The sequence below is a fragment of the Strix uralensis genome, chromosome 1 (genome assembly GCF_047716275.1).
Source record: "Strix uralensis isolate ZFMK-TIS-50842 chromosome 1, bStrUra1, whole genome shotgun sequence".
NCBI classification, from domain to species: domain Eukaryota; kingdom Metazoa; phylum Chordata; class Aves; order Strigiformes; family Strigidae; genus Strix; species Strix uralensis.
In genome coordinates, this window is record NC_133972.1 from 123,714,412 (window position 1) to 123,735,606 (window position 21,195).

A 21,195-nucleotide genomic window follows, 5' to 3' on the forward strand; every position below is an offset into this window, starting at 1 on the left:
AACCACAACACCAGTGTGCTATCAACACCCTGCCAGCTCCCAACATAAAACACAGCACCATGAGGGCTGCAACAGGGGAAAACCAATTCCGGCTCAGCCAGACCCGGTACAAACTGTAATGAAAACTGGTTGGAACACCTATGACGTTTATTCAATCATTTTTTTAGAATAAGTGATGTAGTTGTAAGAATGCCAATCGCTCATTTTGAGTGACATAAATGCAAGGTGAAAATGACTATCTGTAAAATCATCACTGAAATATAACTACTTATACACTTTATTTTAAAAACAGGATGTAATGAATAAGGCAAAAATACCACCTGACCAGTGTGTAACCTTGATTCAGTGGCAGTGCATGACAGAAGTAGATTTTGTATCAATTTATTAATGCTACACCTTGACATACTTATTTGGGCTACTTACTGTAGGAATATTGTTTCCTTTACTTGGGACAGCAATTAAACCTAACCTGGAAACAAGCAGATCACTCATTCGTTCATAAACACACAGCAATGGTTCAGGGGAGCCCGGCTCTGCCGTGAAGAGTCGGTGAGTCCCTCTGAGCAGCCGTCTCTGCCCCTTCCATCCTCTCGCCAGTTGGGCTCCGGGCCGCATCGGCAACCGCACGGACACACCGACCAAAGAGGAAGGAACGGGACGAGCCCCGTCGCCATCCCCACACGAACACCGGCCCTCGCCCTGACAGCGACCACGCACCGGCGCCTCACGGAGGAGCACTGCGCATGCGCCCGCCCGGCGGCGGGGCGGGAGTGCTGGCGGAAGGAGGGGCAGGCAGCTTCACCTCCGCTACAGCGCAAACTCCCTCCTCGGCGCATGTGCACACTGCCCTCGCCGGGCAGCTGCCCGCCCTTTCCCTCCCCCCCTCAGGTACCGATGGCGGCGAGCGACACGGGAACGGCCCAGCAACAAGTGAGCGGCGGTGGGGGTGAGGAGGGCTGCGGGGAGCAGCGCCTCTCGTGTCGGGGTGCCGCGGCCCTGCTGGGCCGGGCCGTCCTCGGGGGGGCGGTATGAGCGCCGCGCCGCAGGCGGTGGCTGCTTTAGGTGGCTTCTGGTGAGCGCCCGCCTTGTGAGGAGCTCCGTGCCCGCGGGCCGCGGTGCTGTGCAAGCGGCAGCGCGGTTATCTGTGTGCCGGCACCGGTGGGTGACTGCACGTTCGCACGGAAGACCCGCTTCAGGTGTTTAATTTCTAGGTGGGAGGTGGCTCTCCGGTTTTTATGGGAGTTTGCTGCGTAACTTTATTCACTCTTAATCAGTAAGAGCTCGTACCAAGGCCTTGGGGTCTTTCCCTGCAGGGGGGTGCCCTAACCAGGAGCGGCACAGGTTGGGAGCTGCAGGGATGTGTTGTAGCTGCTCCGCGTCACTTTGCTCAACTTGTCACAACTGAGAATTACGGGATTATCCATAGAAAGGCAGAAGCTGATGTGTGTACAGAAGAACTGAGCAACAGTTACTTATGTGTGAATCGTGACTGGATCCCCAATATTTATGGCCTTCCAGTGTAGTGAATCTTGTCACAGCTGTAAATAAACTGTAGAAGAGAAAGACTGAAAACTGTGATTGGCACACAAGGTTCTGGGCTTTGGGGGGGCTTATTTATTTTTGCATAATGCTTTTTCTAGATGGATGAAATTGAAGCCCTTTCATCCATATATGGTGAAGACTGGTGTGTTGTTGATGAAGATGAAAAAATCTATTGCATTAAGATTAATGACTGTCTGGATCAACCAAAATGGACCCTCTGTCTGCAGGTATAGTGGTGTTAAGGGGTTTGGCACAGAATTTGCAGCCGGACTGATGCAGGCAAAATCTTGTGCCTTTTAAAGAGGATTTGTTATCTACTAAAACGGATTAAGGAACTTTTGGATTGGAATCTCATAAACTTTTTAGTGATTGTTCCTATACACACATCAGTGTACTTCTGATATTTTCAGTAGTTATGTATCCTAATTCCACATCTGACAAAAACTAATTTTGGTGTTTTTCTCCAAAGACTAACTTAAAAAATGTTTTTTACATTGACTTTGTGTAGGACAAATCAGTGAATCTGCTGCAGTTGTTTCTAGGTTTTTGGAAAGTGGGGAGACAAAATGAAATTTGGATCAACTTAATTGAGTAACTTGCTACTTTATGTTTACAGAACTGAAAACAATAAGTTTACTTAGTGAAACAAACAGTGAAGTATCTACTTATGGAAGTGCAGTGCAACTTAAGTAAGTCCAGTAACCATGTATGCAGCTCCTTTCAAATTTCTACTGCAATTTATTTTGCATGACACTTCATCCACAAAAATGGCATCATGAAATACAGTATGTGTATGCATTACCACTATTGGAATCCTAACTACAGATATTCAGGTTTTCTTGTCATTTTAAAACAAAATAGCCAACTATTTTCTTCATTTGTAATACTGATCGTAGTCCTAGTGCTGGACATCAAAGTCCACCAGTAAAGCTTAGCTAGCTGAGAGGGATAGTCTAGTGAATACTTATCCTGAATTTCTTTCAGGTGATTTTGCCACCAGGATATCCAACTGCAGAGCCGCCTATTTATCAACTAAAGTAAGTGAAATTTTCTTTCAAACATTTGTATTTCTTTTCTGAATTACTGCTGTTAACTAAACTTCAACTTACACTGTAAACAATTAAGATTACTCCTTCAATTAAAGTATACTGGGGATGGGGGATGTTTCCAGCAAGAATATTGTATTTTTTCTCCCAAGTTAGTCTCGTGGAGCTCCCTTTGACAGTTTTCTCTCTTCCCTCAACTCTAATTCTTGAAGCATTATTTTGTGGCAAGGTAACAATTAGACTGTGGAGGAATGCTGCCCATTGCCTGTTGTGTTGGACAGTGACATCTCCTCACTTCCTTGGGTGTTACCCCTCTTGTCTGGATCCTTGTTTCAGATTGTAAGGCACGCTTTCCATCTGAGCACTGACTCTTGTTGGGGTGGAGCCATGGTATGTGCCGTCTTTCTGTTTTCCTTCCCTGCACTCCTGGCATGTAAAAGAGATGGGAATGGAGACGTATAAGCCAGGTCCCTGATTTGGATGATAGAGGGACCCGCACACACAGCATATCTACTGAGTTTTGGTCAGCAGTATTGACAAGGCAACACAAAATAGTGCTGGTAAACTTGAGGCAAAGTTTATAGTTTAACATGAGACCAGGAGGGTACAGGTACAGAACTGAAGGGTCATTCTAAATATAATAGGTACTGTGGTGCTGAAGGAGTTGGAAATGTAAGCTAGTAATACATAAGGTGACTTTGGAGTGACAGTGGCCTACCACGAAAAACAAGTCCAGCTTTCTTACCTGAGGTAAGAAAAGGCAGCCTAAGTTAGGATTCTTGAAGGAGAACTGGGTGATCATGCTTTTACCAAGATGTTTGCAACTGTACTCTTGTTAATTGGTAATGATTGGCAATGTTTTATTTTCAAGGTGTTTATCACATTTATTTTAAAATGAATGTTTGTTGAGATGTTGGAATCAGCGTATGGGCACAATTTTCATTGTATTTCTTTTCATTCTAGTGCCCCTTGGCTTCGAGGACAAGATTATATGGAACTAGCAAATAGCTTGGAAGAAATATATGTGTAAGTTAGAGACTGTGGAATATAGTAAAAGGAGACAATGTATTTTCAGTTTCATGACCTGCTCAGTGTATTCTTTTGAAGTACCTGCATGAACTAGTAGTTGTGAAGTGGTTACTGCAATAGCCATAAAACAGCAAGTTTCCTTTATAAATCTAACAGTTAAAGATGCCGTGTATTTACTAAGCATTTTGCAAGAACAAATTGTGTTAAACTCTGACACTTTTCTTTTATATTGTTTAGACCTGATGTTCTGTAAGGATAGAAGTTTTCATTTTGACTCCTAATAGAGTAGACTCCAATTAGAATCTGTGAGATTGCTCATGAATTGGTGCTATGAAGTATGAGGTTTCTGCATCTATTCTGCATTTGAATGTTAAGCTGCAGGATGTGAAAACATTTGTTTGTGTCTTAGAGCATAAGTGGCCAAACAGTTTTTCTTAAAAGATAGCTAAGGGATAAGTAGGCTTTAAAACAAATTAAACACGTGTAGAATCTATTAACTAGAGTCTGTAACGTAGTGGACTGTTTATTGTCACAGTGTGCAGCTAACAACAGCGCATAACGAATGCATGAGAATAAACAGAACATTTAGAAATACTCAAATTACATGTTTTTGAATTGCTGTGAAATTGGGGTAGTAAATGTAGTAATTTTATGTGGTTTATTTAGCTCTTTCATATCACAAAGGTAACATAAACTAAACAAAATGAAAATATGTCATAAGGAAGCCCAGTCACGCCCAAGCCCAAAATACTGAAATCTGAACATCCAGCATAAGAAATATTTTTTTAATGCCAAAAAATAAGGAAGAGAGCACTTAGCTTGCATGAGGGTTTTTATCTAATTACTCAGCTACTTTGATTATCTGAGTTTCTTATCTAATTAAGAAACAGATAATTTAAGCAAGTAAAGTTGAATTTGAAGTGTTAAAAATGCACAAGGATTTCAAGTGAAAAGTTCTATGGGATCATATTAACCACAGTTGTTCAGAGAAGCAAAAAGGACAGAGATTGTCCTTAACTCTGTCCAGAATCAGAAGATTTGCTGGAGCCTTGACCAGAGGTAGAGCTGCTGTAGTTGGTTCTTCAAATGTCCTGAGCATCTGGTGCAAGTTACTATCCGAGGACTGTGAGGAGAAGTAGCATGGTTGTGAAATGCTTTTTTCTTTTTTTTTCTTTTTTAATTTTCTTTTCTGCTGCAGTCTTGTAGGCTGTTAAATTGTGCTAGTTGGATCCGTTCTGTCTATATCGGTTGCTGTTCAGAGCCCTTGCTGGTCTCCTCTCATTTTTGTTTGGTCAGCAGGAAATTAATGTGTTCTTTAGGCCACAGATGTAATTTTAGACTGTTTAAAAACCTTCTGGAGTAGTCACTCATGTGCACAGTGTTTGTGAAAGCCTTATCTATCCAGTGTCTAAATAGTTGTCAGATAAACAGAGGTACTCTGCATCGTTTACATTGTGTGTTTTACTAGGTTTCTAGTCCCTAGTGATCTAAATTGTGTAGTTCTGCAATCTAAAATGATATGAACTATACTGTCAATCACTTCTTCTCTTCTTAAGGAGGTAGAAAAAGTGGATAATTCTAGATCACAAGCCTGTTTTGGCTTAAAGTTCTTAAAAATGTAGCAAAAGTTTGGTTTTGATTTTAGTTGGGGTTTTTTTTCTTCCCAGATAGTCTTCTGGTAAGACTTTTATCCAATAGAAAGCTTTGTTTCATGACTTAGACACAAGTGCCAAGAAAAATAGCAGCATAGAAAGGTAACCTTTCAGACTAAGTGTAAATTGCTAATAGGCAGAAACTGAAATTGGATTATAGCTTAAGAAATTGCTATTTACTTGTGCAAAACAGAGAAATCTTATTGTCTAATCTCTCTCATTCTATCATTAAATATAGTTCTTCATGTATTAAAGTAATGCTTCTGTGTGATAAGCAGCATGAAATCAGGGCATTGAATTGTTCTGGAGTCTGTCCAGATTTTGAAGACAGAGCTACAAGTTTATAAATTCCTTATTTTTCCTTGAATATTTTTCTTAAAATATGTATATTTGTTTGAATTTCTGATTGTATTCAGCAGTAGTGCTGTGTACATTAAGCAAAGTAAGAGTTTAAAAATGTGATTTTGTCACTGATATGTACTTACATGGTGCCCCAGAAGGTGGCAGTAAGAATAAAATTAATGAGAAACCGTAAGTTGCCTGTGGCCCTGAGTCTTTAGTTTTGAGACAAACACGTACAGTTCATAAGCATATTAAAATATAATTGCGAAGATGACTTTTCAGGACACCATTTTAAATGCATTTTGAATTGTTTGGGTCCTGCTGCACATTAAGGCATCATTTCTTAACTCTGAATATGCACATAAGAAATGTGTTCATCCCATCCTCCCCCAGTACCTTCATACACACCTGTGCCCCCTGACTAAGGACTCCTAGACCTAAATCCTTACCTCCCTGTGCTATAGGACTGCTTGTTACCCAAACTCTAGTGTATCAGTCCAATGCTCCAGTGTGTCTACTGCCACTGACGTACTATTACAGTCCACCGAGGTCAGCCTCTGCTGTGTGTGCACTGGCTGCTTGAGGGGGAAGAGAAGTGGGGCTGTTCCAAGGAGGACCCTCTTTCCCAAACATGAAGGGAAAGAGTCCCCTACAGCCACAGGGCAGCTGAAGAAGCTCACCACTGGCAGCACAGTGGTTTTTGTAGAGAAAACTGATCCAGACCAAGCTCTAAGGCTAGGTATCCTAGCTTAGTAGTCTTCTGAAAATATTGAGGACTGTCTAACTTTCTCTTCTTGCAGTTGTGTTCCCTTTCCTTGGTGGTCAGAAAGTTTCTGTCAGTTGCCTGTTTTCTTCCTGCATTGGTGCTTTTAATGTTAAAAAAGATAATTAAAAAAGTAAAGCAAGTCACAAAGGAGTATTTATTGATGCAGATATTATGTGTTTCACCCAGTGAACTACTGATATGACTTTCCACAAGCCTAAACTCTTTATCTCACTAGATTATAATGGTCTATTTCTGCATGTCTGAAATTTATGTTATTTGGTGTACTTTCCAAGTGAAATCCACAAAAAATGATTCTTCATTCACTGTGAGTTTTAACTTCCAGACAGAACCTTGGTGAAAGTATACTTTATTTATGGGTGGAGAAGATACGAGACGTTCTGATAGAAAAGGCACAGTCTTCAGATCCAGGTACTTCAGAAAATACATGAGTGTCTCGGTTTACTTCTTGTTCAATTGCAAAGTAAGATTTCATTGCAAGTTAAAGCTTTATGCCCGGTTTTGTATTGGATCTAAATAACAGAAAATAGCAGTCTCCAGTGTCATGGCTTATTGTTTTACAGTGATAGCTTTTTAAAAAACAGTAGGGGAAAAAAAGAAGTGGAGTTCTCCTCAGTGAACTAGAACAAGGTCCTCAGTTCCCTCAGGAATTAAATTACTAGCATGAAAGCAGAGTACTGCACACAGGTACTTTATGCATCGTCCTCTGTTCTGCAAAGGAATCATTCATATCAGTAATTAATTTCTGGTGTTGAGTGCACTCTTGGAGGATTGGGATTAGCCTCAAGAGAAGATAAAATTCAGTGGAATGTGAAGACAAATGACCCAAGTATTCCATCTTAATTGTATTTCACTATATTGGGATGAGAATCACTAGAGTTGCAGTGCTTCTCTCTTACAGTGATAGAGTTTGTGTAAATTCACAGTAGTTCTTTCAAGAAGTGGTGGGGGTTTTTTTGTGCTAAACTTCTATGAAATGCATGAGTGGCATGCATGCACTTGTGGCAAAAGGAAGTAGAAGTATTTTTCTGTGTCATGGAAGTTAGCTTAGTCCTGTGAGGAATAAGACTGAAGAGGGAAAAAGAATGTATCTTTTCAGTGCTGCTTCATGGTAAGGTCTAGTTTTAGCCTCTCAGTAAACTGTGCCTTTTGTTGCTACATCTCAGACATTTAAAAAGTCATTTTTCATTGACATGATCGAAGGAGTGGATACTGAGAAGTGAAAATTTTACTGACAATATTGGAAGTTTGTTGGGTATTTTGACAGCTACCTTGTGGCTTCTACTTAGTACGTCTATATGATTTTTCTAGGCCATTTGAACATGCTATATCACCCCTCCACTTTTTTATGGAAGATACTTGTGTTATAAAAACTGCATCATCACCACATCATAGGCCCTCTAAATAGGAAGATAGATTGTGATATATTAACTTGTCTTTATGGTAGATTCCCTCTAAATCCAGTTGCCAGAGCACTAATTGTGTGTGATGTTTACTCTTCTGCTATTGACTATTATTATTTGTATGTCCTATGCATAAAGGAAAATAGGATTTTGGGAGTCCTGGAGTGCTTGAAACATGGCCAGAGAGATGTTTCAAATATAATGATTTTATAACCTCATGAAGTAGCATTGAACAACAGCTCTACATTTTTCCCCAAATGACCAGTAAATGACTGGAGTTCTTGTGAAACGTCAGATTATTTTGGTCTCTAAATTCAGGTTAAATTAATGGCAGCATTGTAAATGTTTAATGGAAATGGTAAACATTATTGTTCTTCTTAGAAATACTGCTAATTAGTACTGAAACAAGATACTATGCAAAGATCTCAGAGCATGAGTGTTGTGTTCTTAATTCTAAGGAAGATTTTAGTTAATACTGGTCTAAGAATTTCTGGATTTTGTTGTAATTAATGTTACTATTCTGCATTTCATAATTTTTAGTGGCAAACTGATTTGAACTGAGAAGCCAGAGATTTTTGAGAAAAAGGATTTGAAATTTTGTCTTACTTGTCTCGCAAAAAACTGTGTAATAAATTCTGCTACTTGTATCTTACTAGAACCAGATATTAAGAAAACCAGTGAAGAAGTTGATGAAGATGATGGAGATGATTTTCTCCTAGACTATCAGCCCATTCAGGAAGACCCAATTAAAATGTTAAATTACATTACATCTGAAAGTCAAGAAGGTAAAAAATACGCCCTTGTTAATTCTGATGAAATAATTTAAAAGAGAGACCCCTTAGGATTCTGGTTTTCTACTCAGTTTTGGAGTAAAATTAATAAAATTAAAATCATAATACAGTTATAGATGAGATGAGATCAGTCATAAGAAAACACCTAACATCTTTTTGGTGGTTCTGTGTCATCTTGTGTACTTCACTTTAACAAATCTCTTTTTTAAAGTTGAGACATTCTTTACTTATGTAGCCATATACATTGTTTCAGTACCCATAAAAGAAAACAAACACTTCCTTGTTTGTGATCAGGAGATGAAGAACTACCATCCATACATCATGGAAACCCAATCACAGACCGAAGGAGTACTTTCCAGGCACATCTGGCTCCTGTGGTGACACCCAGACAAGTTAGTAGAGATCAATTCTATTCTTTTTGTCTGTACTTTGAGCTTGAAAGAATATTACTGAAATACTTGGGATTAGCCAAATATGTCTGTCTTTGCGTCTCTGTGTGCTAATATTGTCTGAGTTGTCGTCAGTTTCTTGCTTTCAGTATCAGCTAAATAGCTCTAAATATCAGCTCTGCAGTGCTTCTTGCTATTCTTTACCATTGCATGCATTAGATTTAAGAGAATAAGAACATCGAAATTTGACTTTTGGATGTTGGCAAGTTTGTTGTAAGGTATTTGGAAGCTACTGAGTCTGCCATGTGTTACTTGGAAAATGAGTTTATAAATGTTTTCCCTCCTTCAGAAAGGAATTCTGTTGAAAAATACACTTGGATAATGCATAAGTAAATCTTTATTGAAACCTAAGTGAGAGGGGTAAGCATGTTTCTAGAGTTGTATTTGCCTACAACTAGAAGAAATGTCTGCAGTAGTTTCTGTCTCTTGCTGGAATCATTGGTGGATGTTGACCTAGACAGAGTGCTAGAAAAGGGCAGATACATTTTGTTTCCCATTATGCTTCCCCTCTTTCAGCAGTTTAACACAAGGTAAAGAAAGTATCCTTGTGTTTAATATTACTGATCTTTTTTTTTTTTTACCCTTTATGGAATTTGTCCAGTTGCTTCTTGCACCAGAATTAACTTTCAGAATCCACAGCATTGTATGAAAATACACCTTCCTGTGTTTGCTGTGAGTCAGTCACTCATAAATTTGTTTGTTGCACCTCTCCGCCTTCTCTGTGTGGTTGGATTTTATAGACATCTATCATATTTTATAGACCTTAGTTTTCTGTTTCCTGGGCTGAAGGTCCTCAGTCTGCTTTGGTACCTGTAATGTATGCTGTAAACTTTTTGAGATGCAGGCTAGAACTATATACAACATTGAAGATGCAATCACTCCATGGGTTTGTAGAGTGGTGTGAAGAATTTTTCTGTTTTCCATGTTCTTTTCCTAGTAATACCTTCCAGTTTACTTTTCTGACGTGTACTGAGCACTGAGCTGGTGTTTTCATAGAAATGCCTGTTATAACCCCAAAATCTTTTTGCAAATGCTAATAACTAGTGTGGAGTCACTTGGTACATCACTTTGCATCTATTAACATCAGTCTCATTTGATGATCCCTCTTTAGTGGGGAAACTACTGATCTCATCTTTCTTGTCATTAACTGAGAGTTAAACCTTGAAATGATTTTCCTCTTTCCTTTTATCCGATTCTAGCTTTCGTTTTAAGAGTTTTTGGTAAGGGATCTTGTCAGATGCTTTTTGAAATTCCGGGTAAGCTCGATCTACTACATGCTTAGTGACTCTGAAAGAATGTTGACAGATTGACAGGGTTTTGGAGCATATTTCTCTATACAAAAGCTGTAACATTTTAAGCTGTCTGTGGCTTTTTTGGGCTTTCCTTCCTCCTTTTTAGTTTGCTTGGTATGGACATAAGACTTGTTGGTCTTTAGTTCCCTGCATCCTTCCTGGAGTACTTTTGAGATGTTGGTATTGCATCAGTCACCTTCTGCAGAAACAGTTTTAGCTGGTAGGTTAGATACCTTAGCTGTAGTTCAGCAGCTTCATACTCCAATTCCCTTTACATTTTTACATAAATATGATCTGGTTTTGCTGATTTGTTTCTATTTGGTTTTGAGGTACAGCTGTATCTTTAAGTGATACTTTTATATATATTATATTTATCTGCTGGCAGTACAGATCTCTGGTAAGCTTCAGCTTCTTAAGGGTTTGAGGAAAGAAATTATTATTAATTTTATTTTTCCACCTTCAAAAATGTGGTGTGCTTTTCACATCTGTCTTGTCATCTACCTTGTTTTTCTCTGGATGCAACTTGAGCTTTTTTGAACACACTTTCAGCTTTTTTAAGCTGTTCTACTGCTTGCAAAGGGAAAGTAATTTTATTCATTAGGTTAATGCAGAATAACTCAGTGTTTTAAAATACTCAGTATGTTACCATTTTCACTAAAGTAGTACTGCACTTCAGGGCTTTCTTAGCTGCGCTCAGTCCCTTGTGAACTGTGAATCCCTACGAACTGTGTTGCTTTAGAAAAGGAAGAAATTTGAATCATTGGCTTAATGTCCTTTTCTCATTTTAAAGAACTCTTGCTCTTTGATCATGATTTTTGAGTAAGGTTGTTCCTACTTACGAGGAAGCCTGTAGCCACAGACATGGGTTTCCAAAAGGGCAGGTCTGTGTCAAGAAACAGTACTCACTTAAAGCAGGTTAGTGATTTCCCTTTTGCATGCAAAGACATTCTTAATTTCTCTTATGATTTTTTTTTTTTTAAAGACAAGATATACTCAATAAACCTAGGAATTTCCAGTCAAGACTTACTGGTATGTTAGTATAAAGATACAGCAATTCCCCAATTGTCAAATCCATCTTGTTTCACAGAGTCTTGCTGTAGTGTGAGGTGATTGGCCTTCAGACTGCAGGGAAGCTTTACTGTAGTATGAACTAATTTTTCTGAAAGAAAGCCAAAAGAGGTGAGGAATGGGGTAAACACTGCACCTGTAGGGAAAGCTGTCGTCTTTATCAGCTGAAGAGGTTAGTGTTGCCCATAATACTTTATCTGTATACTCTATATGCTGCAATGATATTCATTGATATTTTAAGACAGTACACATATTGCTGTGTAGATTCCTTTTCTTGAGTATTTTTAATAGCGGAACTTAACTTCCAATGTAGATTTAAATAATGATAACCAGAGTAATACCATAGTTACTCATGTAACAGAATATATTACCATAAACCTATGGGGCAAAGACAGTGATAGGCGTATTGCAGGTAGCAGGCTGTGTTTCGTACCACTGCTTTTCCTTGTCTCAATCTGGCTTATTCTGACATTTAAAATGTATGTGGTTCTTGGACTGAACTTTGATTTAGTAAGGTGAGATTAAGAACTGATCTGTTGTTTAAGCACCTTGTGTCTTTTATGAGCAGGTGTCTCACTGATGTGCAGGGAATTACATCCCTTAATTCCCTAAAGCAGGAATAATAGAGAGGGGAACAGGAGGAAAAAAAAAAGGCTCAGGAGCTACAACAGGAAAAAGGATAAACTATTGCTTAGCTGTAAGATGTCTGTTTTGGAGGTTCATTGCTGATACAGTCACATAATGAATCTTTAAGGTATGTTTTTAGGAGCCTGGTATCTGACAAATAATGTCAAAGGTGATGATCATTTCATATGCTTTGTGTATTGAGAAGTATTATGAAAGTGTATTAAGTAATATAAGTTGTCTTTCTTCAATATTCCCCTTTAGAGGGGAAAAAAAAGAAAACAGGTGTCTGAAGCAATGTTCTCCATTAATAGTAGGAGTTTCTTTCATTAAGGTGTCTTATATTTGAGGTGATTTTTGTAAGTTGAATTCCTTCCAGAAGAATTGGAAAGAGCACAGTATAGCTAAGATAGATATTAAATGTATATTGACAACTCCTCAGAAGTGTTTTTCTTTGGAGTGGAAGGCAATTTACTTGCCAAGCATGTTTTCCCAAGCTTTCTCAACTTCAGTAATGTTTTGCTCAAAGTAATACTAATTTTGTATTATGTACTAGAACAATGTCTTGATCAAAGCTTTCCTTTTTGCTAGACCAAATTGAAAAGGGTTGAATGATTGCTAGCTTGTTCAATTAGAAACAGAAGATGATATTGATAAATGCTTTGAATTTGGTGTACTTAAGAGCCGAGAGATGGACATGGTGGGAATATCTGTTTTCTGAGAAATACTGACACTTTCAGATCCATAATAGAACATTTTTTTTTTATTATTCTTTCTGTGAAATAGAAACTATGAAACTGTGAGGAAAAAGGAAAACTCAAAATGTAGTAGAGCTTTGTAAACGCCATGTTTTTGTGAAATAGGTAAAAGCAGCATATAATGGGAAAATGTATGTCATGTTAAATTCCAGCTTAATGTTATAGTTGAAGAAAGTAAGCAGATGTAATTGATACTTAATACCGATTAATAATGTTTTCTAGATCTTACTGTCTTTCTTCTTTAGTAAAGCAATTTCACACTTCTGCATCTTCAGCAATAACATGAATGTACACAATGTACAAATTCAAGGAACAGATGTCTTCAGTATCCCAGAAAAATGATTTGAAAATAGCATGAGAACTTGGAAGCTGAGAAGCTGCTTCTTGAGTTATCACACTGAATATTTAATTTACTTTATGTCAAGGTGTAAAACTGTTTCATTATAGTATTAAGAAGGAGGTGTTTGTTTAGTGGTGATATTGAGATGGTGTGTATGAAATCCCCATTGTAAAAGGAAGCTTATTTCTGTTTTTTTGTTTTTTTTTTTTTAAAGGTAAAGAGAGTTCTTGAAAAACTATATGAGAATAAGAAAATTGCAAGTGCTACCCACAACATATATGCATACAGGTGAGAGATGTATAGTGATTTATATGGTTTTTTTCAGTGTTCTTTGACAAATCAGTGCAGGACATGAGAGAAATAAAATCTATCAAAAGAAATTCATTGCTATTAAATCTTTATAGAGTAGGTTTCTTATTTGTATGGTAAAGGTTTTAGACTTTATTTTGAATTTGAGGACCAGAAAGTAGAACATGTAGTAGGACATATGTTAAGATAGTAAAGCAACATTAGGGATTATAAAAACCCTAAAAGTGGATTTGAACATGTATTGTTATACTTTGTATAGTATGTGTGAGCATGGAAATGCTACATCATCTTGAACTAAATATGTTTTTACTTGGGTGAAGTAACTTTTTTTTACCCTAACCTTATATTTAGAAACAGCTGCAAATTTTTAGTTGAAGTGACAGTTGAAACAGCAAGCCTGATGCAGACATCTGGCATGTGAAGTTTCAGCTGAAATATGAGACAATTCAGGGAAAATGAGAAAAAGGTAAAAATGAGTTTGACAGGGGTCTGCCTCTGGCAACTTTTGTGAACAAAGCTTATGTGAAATGAATTGGTCTCAGTCCAGATAGTGATGTAGGTTTTCTGAGGACAGTGAAAGGAGCCCCTTTCATTATTGGAGGAACCAGTCATCTGAAAAAGCACGTATAGACACTGATCCATTCATGCATGTCCTGGTGTGATCCTAATGAAACATGAAATGAGAGCAACTGAAAGCTTACTTTACCAAAAAAATCTACCTAAGTAAAAAGTTTCTGTAAAGAGGGGATTTCTGTTGTTGCAACGGATGATCTGGCTTCTTTCACTTGTACTATCTAAATAGACTTCAAAAAAGCAACAGAAATGTACTTACTGCTTCATATTTGTCATCTAGTACCAGAAGCCTCTTTGTCATTGTGTCATGTGTGTATTAACTAAGTTCGGAAGTTATGAAATAAATTGGTAACAAACAGTAGACCTCTGAGCATTACTTCTGGAAAATTAGACCTGGGTAGTTACCCTTTATATGAAACAATACACACAAGTTTCCTGGAGTGCCCCCTGAGGAAGGAGATGGCGTGGAGAATCTGAAGGCAAATTTCAGTAACAGTTTCACGCTGCTGCTGAAATATAGACCTAAGTATTCATAATATTTTTGTCTGAGTTCTTCCAACTTGTGGGTGTGTACCATAGTTTGAACCTGTATCTGGTAAAGTTGGTTTCAGCTAGGTGTAATTATTAGGCTAAAACTGAAGGATTTTTCTGATTAGGGACTTTACGTTGGTAATGTCTCTGGAGTTAACCTGAATTAGCAAAAGTCTATGTAAAAGCTTCTCAAAACTTGTCCTACTGTACAGATAAATAAATATTTGTGGTTTACCCTAAGCCTCATCCTGTTTTCATGTAAATGTCCTTAGTAGAGAAGTAGAATTGATACACATGCGAATGAAAGATCTCTGAGACTTCACTAATCATGTAAAAATGTTAGTTGATTGACATTTTTTGAATCTGTTTCATGTTCATTTTTAATTTTAATTTTTTTTTTTTCTTTTTAAGAATATACTGTGAAGATAAGCAGACGTTCTTACAGGATTGCGAAGATGATGGGGAGACAGCAGCAGGTGGACGTCTTCTTCATCTAATGCAGGTTATAGAAATTAATCTGACTTCTGGAAGTCTTGAACAGATTTTTAAAAATCACTACAATGTAAATAAACTTGTCGAAGATTATTTTAGTTCTTGCTTTGCCTGTAGCCAGTTCTTGAAGGTGAAAGACAAAACGCAGACTATTGCATGCGTGTAGTAAATTGGGATTTCCAAGTCTTGGATCATAGAAACAAGTAGTGTTTCATAGGTGGTAGTAATAGTTTGAACGGTTTAAAAGATAAATAAGCTTTGATTCCTATGCTTACCATACGTTGTAAGGTATACAGAAAATGAAGACTGGAAGAAACTGATAGACAGAATGTGACAGCTGACCTGTGCACAGCCTTTCATTCAGTTTCCTCGAATATTTGTAATAAAAAGATGTATATTTGAACTTGCAGAGTAGAGTTTTAATGCAAAAGATAGTGGGAGCGAAGGAGTTGTTTTGATCACTTAATCTGTTTCTTTTTGCTGTTTCCAGTTCTGGGTCCTTAGCCCTCATACTCACATATATTTTAGTTTTCGAGTGTTGAAATAATATTCCTTCAGCAGGGTTGCTACTAAATGTGAATTGAGATTGACAAATTTTGATTCACTGGCATGATGCAAGCCCTGGTAAAACCACAAATAAAATATCATAACTACAGGGGACAGCTGGGTACATCTCAGGCAGTGCCTCAAGATGCTTAGCTATATCAGCACACTAATTACTGTTTTTAATTTTGATTTTTAGATTGATGTGCCCTTCACAACAGGGGTTTTCTTTTCCCATCCTTTGCTTGCTTGCATATTTGGTTGCTTAATGTGTTGTACTCTTGTTCCTGGAGACTGTTTTAAAGCTTTTTTAAAAAAAAAATTATTTCAAAGCTTGCTTTTTTTTCTGAAAAAAATATAATTGATGGAAATATTTGGACATTTTTAATTTAGAACTTTTTGAAACTTCCTAAGTAACTCAAACCTGATTTGGGATGGAAAACTTATGTAATATATGCAAATATATATGGTAAATGCGAAAACATTATTGTAATAAAAATAATGTAAAGAAACAACTTTGCAGTTACTGTACCTCAGTTTGTTCTGAGCTTATCAGCTTTTTCTCAGCATGTTAATGTATACTTTTGAAAGCTGTCAAACTTACAGTCTCTAGACATTCCATAAAAATCCAGTTTAGAAAGTGACATGAAGTTTCTACTTTCAAATGTGAATGTGTCTAAATCATATGGATCATCTCTCTATCGGTAGTTACTGCAGATGGTTTTGTTTTGGAAGGGTACTGCTGTAGGGATCAGAGGAGCGCAATTTTCACCTGTAAGAAAAGATAAAACAGTTTATGGGCTGATTTCTAGATGTTCATATGTCTCGTAGTTTTTCTGTTGTGAGCACTTATGACATATGGTATGGGCGTGGAAATTAGTTGGTTTAATACACTTGTTTTTGCTGTACTTACAGTTCTTCTTTTGCAATAGAAATCTTATCTCATTTCAGATAAACCTAGCACATCAGTCAAGATAGCACTTTCCGGTTACAAGAAACTGTATTTTAGATTAACTCTTTTGAACTTAAAATTAGAGTTAAAAAATTTCCCAACTATGTTTGGCATCCTGTTTACTGTGAACAGTTGCTGTACATAGACTTTATGGCCAATGTGTAAATGTATAGTAGAACATGCCTGTCACAAAACCTGCCCCAATCCTTTCTTTTTTTTTAACATCATCCTTTTCATTTTAAAATTCTAATATTGCCATTTTCACAAGCAATGATAGAATCTTCTAATACTATTGTTCAAATTAGTCAAATATATATATTGTGCTCCATAATGGAGACAATGAACGGTTGTTAAATGCTTTATTGATAGCTAGCTCTTAAGGGATTTTTTTCACCTCCACCCAACCACCCTGATACTTTGCAGATCACAGTGGTTTTGCTCAGCCTTATGCAAATAAAGCTGTGTTTGCTCTGCCTGGCTCCAAGCCAGCTGGGTGCATTAGTGCAGTACTGCGCAGGACTTGAGAGAAAGCTGTTTGTAAGTGAAGACCTTTCAGAGAGGTTTCAGGTACCTTCGTTTGAGGGACAGATTCAGGATCATGGTCGCTAATCATGCAAGAGTAATTTGAGTAAAAATGGTAAGTGGTAATTATCACTACACATTTCCATGCAGTAACATATATTTTGACGAGATGTGCGTTTCTCTCTGATACTTAAGTCAGTTGACATTCCCTGTGTTACTAGTGTTTGCTGATGATGTGGAGATCTTGAGGAAAGAATTGCTGTAAGGCAGAATAAATGCTAGTTTTCAAGTCTAGTCAAATCACACTTAGATTTTTTGAAAAGTAAAGCTGTTGAAGGCCTTCCATGTTTCTTGCCTTTAATTGCAGTAAATCATCACTTCTGCTTAACTCTCTACTTGATTTAGTTACTCAGAGTCTTAAAAAAGCTATATAAAGGTCATTTAGCTCCTTTCAGTCCTGATTGTTAATGTAATTATTTCATGTTGTGTGAACTTTATATATGCCTTTTTGAATTCAGAAAGCAATTGCTTGGTTGTGAGGGACTAAGACTCAAACTTAGAAAATGCAGAGGTTTTTATGTATTATCCAGGTGCTGTTGCTAAGTCCTGCACATGGCAACAGTACTAGCTTATGGCATTTTTGGTATCCATATGCATAATGCCTGTCCCCTCGCTGTTACTAACCTCATCTACCAACGGTTCCAAAAATGTGGATAGGCAATCGGCATAGTGACAGAGGTTCTCTGGAAATAATTCGTTGTATCGAAGAATAATAAATGTAACTCAGTAATTTTCCCTTTAAGTAATGCCTGAAGCTTTTGACACATGAATGAGCAACTGTAGTGCACATAAGATAGCTTTGTGCCCTTTCTGAGGGATATATGGACTCATTTTATTTCAACCTACCTTTGGGTAGGAGCTTGGAGAGGGAAACTTACCACAGCTGCTGACTTGTCATTATTTGTTACCCTCTGATAACACGTGTGACACAGACCTGACTCTAAGTTCTTCTTAAAAATGCAAGATAGTAGACTTTTTCTATGTTTAAAATCAGTGTCAACAGTAAAACTAGTTCACTTAAAACATAACAACTTTTCTTTCTTTCTTTTTTTATTTAAAACAGATTTTCTTTTTTTATTTAAAACAGATTTTGAATGTCCACAATGTGTTAGTTGTGGTATCTCGCTGGTACGGAGGTATTCTCTTAGGACCAGATCGTTTTAAACATATAAACAATTGTGCAAGAAATGTTCTTGTGGAATACAACTATGTACCTTCAGTGGTAAGTTTCTGCCACTTAGAATGAAGGCATTTGTATGTGAACTTGTGTAAATTGTCACTGTTAGATGAAGCTGGAAGAAAAGTAATTACTACCTGTGTCATCCTCCGGGTGCTTTGATGCACTGAGTATGCGTAGGACCAGTGCAAAGACTCACAAAGAACTTCCAGAGAAGTTAGTGACCTGGTTTGTAAGTGTGAGGTGGGCAATAGAAGGCTGGCAGCAGTTGAGGACATTGATCCAGAATGCAAATTTGAGGGTTGAGGGAGAATGGGAAGGAGAAATGCCTCTTTCTGTGCTTTCAGAAAACTGGAAACAGCTGCTTCTTGTGCTTACCTGTGCCACCAGTTCTAGTGTGTAGGCAGACTGAGCTTGGTAATCACTGTAACTAGTAGGCATTTAAAAAATTGAAACTTTGTTAGACCCAAAGAAGTTTTCAGAATTATAGATCAGATTTAAAGATCATTAGATTTATCAGATTTTTAAAAAATTAGACTAGAAGAATTCAAACAAGGTAACATTAACTTTTACAGAAAGGATTATGGGAAAATGTTTCAAGGGAGCCTCAATAACTCGGGAGACAAAGTTCCAAATATCTTTAAATGGCATTTTACTTCCTAAGGGATTTACGGCATTTAATCATCTAATATTCTTGTTTTTCAACATTTCTTTATCCTCAGAACAGCGTATTAATTATGTCAATGTACATTATAGTATGTTATTGCTAACAATAGAAAGTTTAAGACAGTAGGAGATAATTACAAATGGCTACCTGAGAAAGTATCCAACTGTCAGTTTTCCTTTTTATATGAAAGTATCTAAGATTGCTGTGACTGAAAGCTGAGCATTCTTCCTCATTCCTCCCCCTGCACTTCTCAGTTACTTGTTTATTGCATTTTAGAGGTGCTTGTATGTACTTATTGATTTACCTTCTTGAGAGTTTATCAATGTTCTCTTATTTGAAAGTGTTGCTCATAAATTAAAAGGAAACTGAGTATTTACCCTCACAAGAAGGGTGGAAATACTTCTTCTTTTTTTTCCTATTTTTAACACCTTAAATCAGACTGTATTTCTTTATTGTGTATTAACAAATGTATTTTATTACCAGTGTCCATCAGGAAAATAACAGATGGAACCTATGGTAATTATTACTCTAGTATCATAGATGTAGCTCTTGGAAAAAGTATTCTTTTAGCTAACTCTCTTCAGAATAGCAAAGTTCAAATGTCCTGTTAGGGTCCATTTCCCTCCCATGTGCAAGAGGTAGAAGGGAGTAGATTAAAATGTGCCAGGTTCTGTCAGATGTAGTGGCGGATTCCTTCACCATTTTGGGGAGTGCTTGCAATGAATGCTTACTGAAGAAGAGTCTTGTTTTTCAGAATTGACAGTCAGAGTAAACTGTACACAACAAAGTTGATCCAGCAAGACCAGCAAAACTTTGTTTTTCCCAGCGTAGGTTTGTTTCACTTAAGGAAGTGGTTTTAATGTAGTGGTGTACAATATATTTCTTGGTAAGGCCACATCCACACTAGAAGGAGTTCTACATTATAATGTAAAAGTAATCCTATACCGGTAACCTCTTCCTTGAGTGGAAATGGCTTAGATTATTTTTACATTATATGCTTCTGTTGGCATAGCTGTGTCTATAATTTTATCATTGCTGAAGGCAGAAGTTTCTAAATAGCAAGATAAGCAGACAAATTAATGAAACTGAGTGGATAAATCTTATACAACTCAAAACTTTCATAAATCCCAGTGAACTATGCACACTGTTCATATTAAAAATAATTCCTGTGGGTAACCTTGAGAGAATGCTCATGGTATATAAGAATGTTTAAATTTTGAAATACTTGTTTTTCATTTCAGGAAGAATCATCTAAACAAGCAGGAAAGAACAAAAAGATAAGGAAGGACAACAAGAAGAGAACAGAACACTAATTTATTTTTAAAAACTCTAAAAGATTATTTTGCACATATTTATACAAAGAAAACATGGACATTATTGCCCTATCCAATACAACAGAAATTTTGTATTCAAAAGAGAATTCAGTAAAGCTATAGATATATTTTTGTCTTGTTCTGTGATTTCTTCTGCTGTTCTGAAGTAGAGCTTAGACATACATTTTCTGTATTCTTACACATTTCAGCTCCTTGTTACAACGGCTTTGCATCTAGAACCATTTCCCCATCTCACCCCCTTCCGCTGAATGATGGTTGACTAATTTAAAATGTGGATTACTTATCTTCACTATTCCTGAGTTTGAACTCAAATGCTTGTCTTGTATTAGTCATTGAATTCCCTATTGTGTTGTATTGAGGGTGAGACTGGAGTCATTCATAGACCAGGTTCCTTGCCAAGTTTCAGATTTTCTGTACCTAAAAGGAAAACATGTGGCCCAGTGCTATATGGCCTTGGAGAGCCAGGTCCTGCCTATTCAGTTCTCGGATCATGCTAGATAGGGCCTGCTTGGTGACATAAGAAAGGCTGCACATGGACGATGAACTAAGAAATGTGAAGAAACTACGTCAATATTTCTTTGAGGATCATTCTGTGACTGGGACTCTAGGAACCTGTTAAAAAGCTGAGGATTAAGTGTTGTATAACTAAAGGAACCAGTGATTTCAACAAAGAATACGGGGATTTTAAAATTGAACTTTACAGCTGGTAGTGAACATTAGTAAACATTCTGAAGTGACTTGCCTTGGTGTGTGTCCTGGTTTAGGCCCAGCTGGCAACTAAGCACCACGCAGCCACTCGCTCATTCCTACTCTGCCCACTGGGAAAGGGAGAAAAATTGGAAAAAAAAAAAAAAATTGGGGGTTGAGATAAGAACAGTTTCATAACTAAAATATAATAATAATAAAATAATAATT

The 21,195-nt window shown here is 37.3% G+C and overlaps 1 protein-coding gene across 3 annotated transcripts; it reads left to right on the forward strand.

Annotated features, from left to right (window-relative positions):
* Positions 1–818: 818 nt before the first annotated feature.
* IMPACT (impact RWD domain protein) lies at positions 819–20,387 on the forward strand. 3 transcript variants are annotated; one of them, XM_074879802.1, is made up of 11 exons: positions 819–930; positions 1,641–1,769; positions 2,527–2,579; positions 3,552–3,614; positions 6,721–6,806; positions 8,455–8,583; positions 8,884–8,981; positions 13,335–13,408; positions 14,945–15,035; positions 18,190–18,324; positions 20,188–20,387. In XM_074879802.1, the coding sequence occupies exons 1-11, from the start codon at positions 835–837 to the stop codon at positions 20,257–20,259; spliced, it is 1,026 nt and encodes a 341-aa protein (XP_074735903.1). In that variant the 5' UTR covers positions 819–834; the 3' UTR covers positions 20,260–20,387. The 3 variants fall into 3 exon arrangements, with proteins under 3 accessions (XP_074735903.1, XP_074735911.1, XP_074735921.1); XM_074879820.1 differs by having other exon boundaries at positions 861–946; XM_074879810.1 differs by lacking the exon at positions 3,552–3,614.
* Positions 20,388–21,195: the final 808 nt, after the last annotated feature.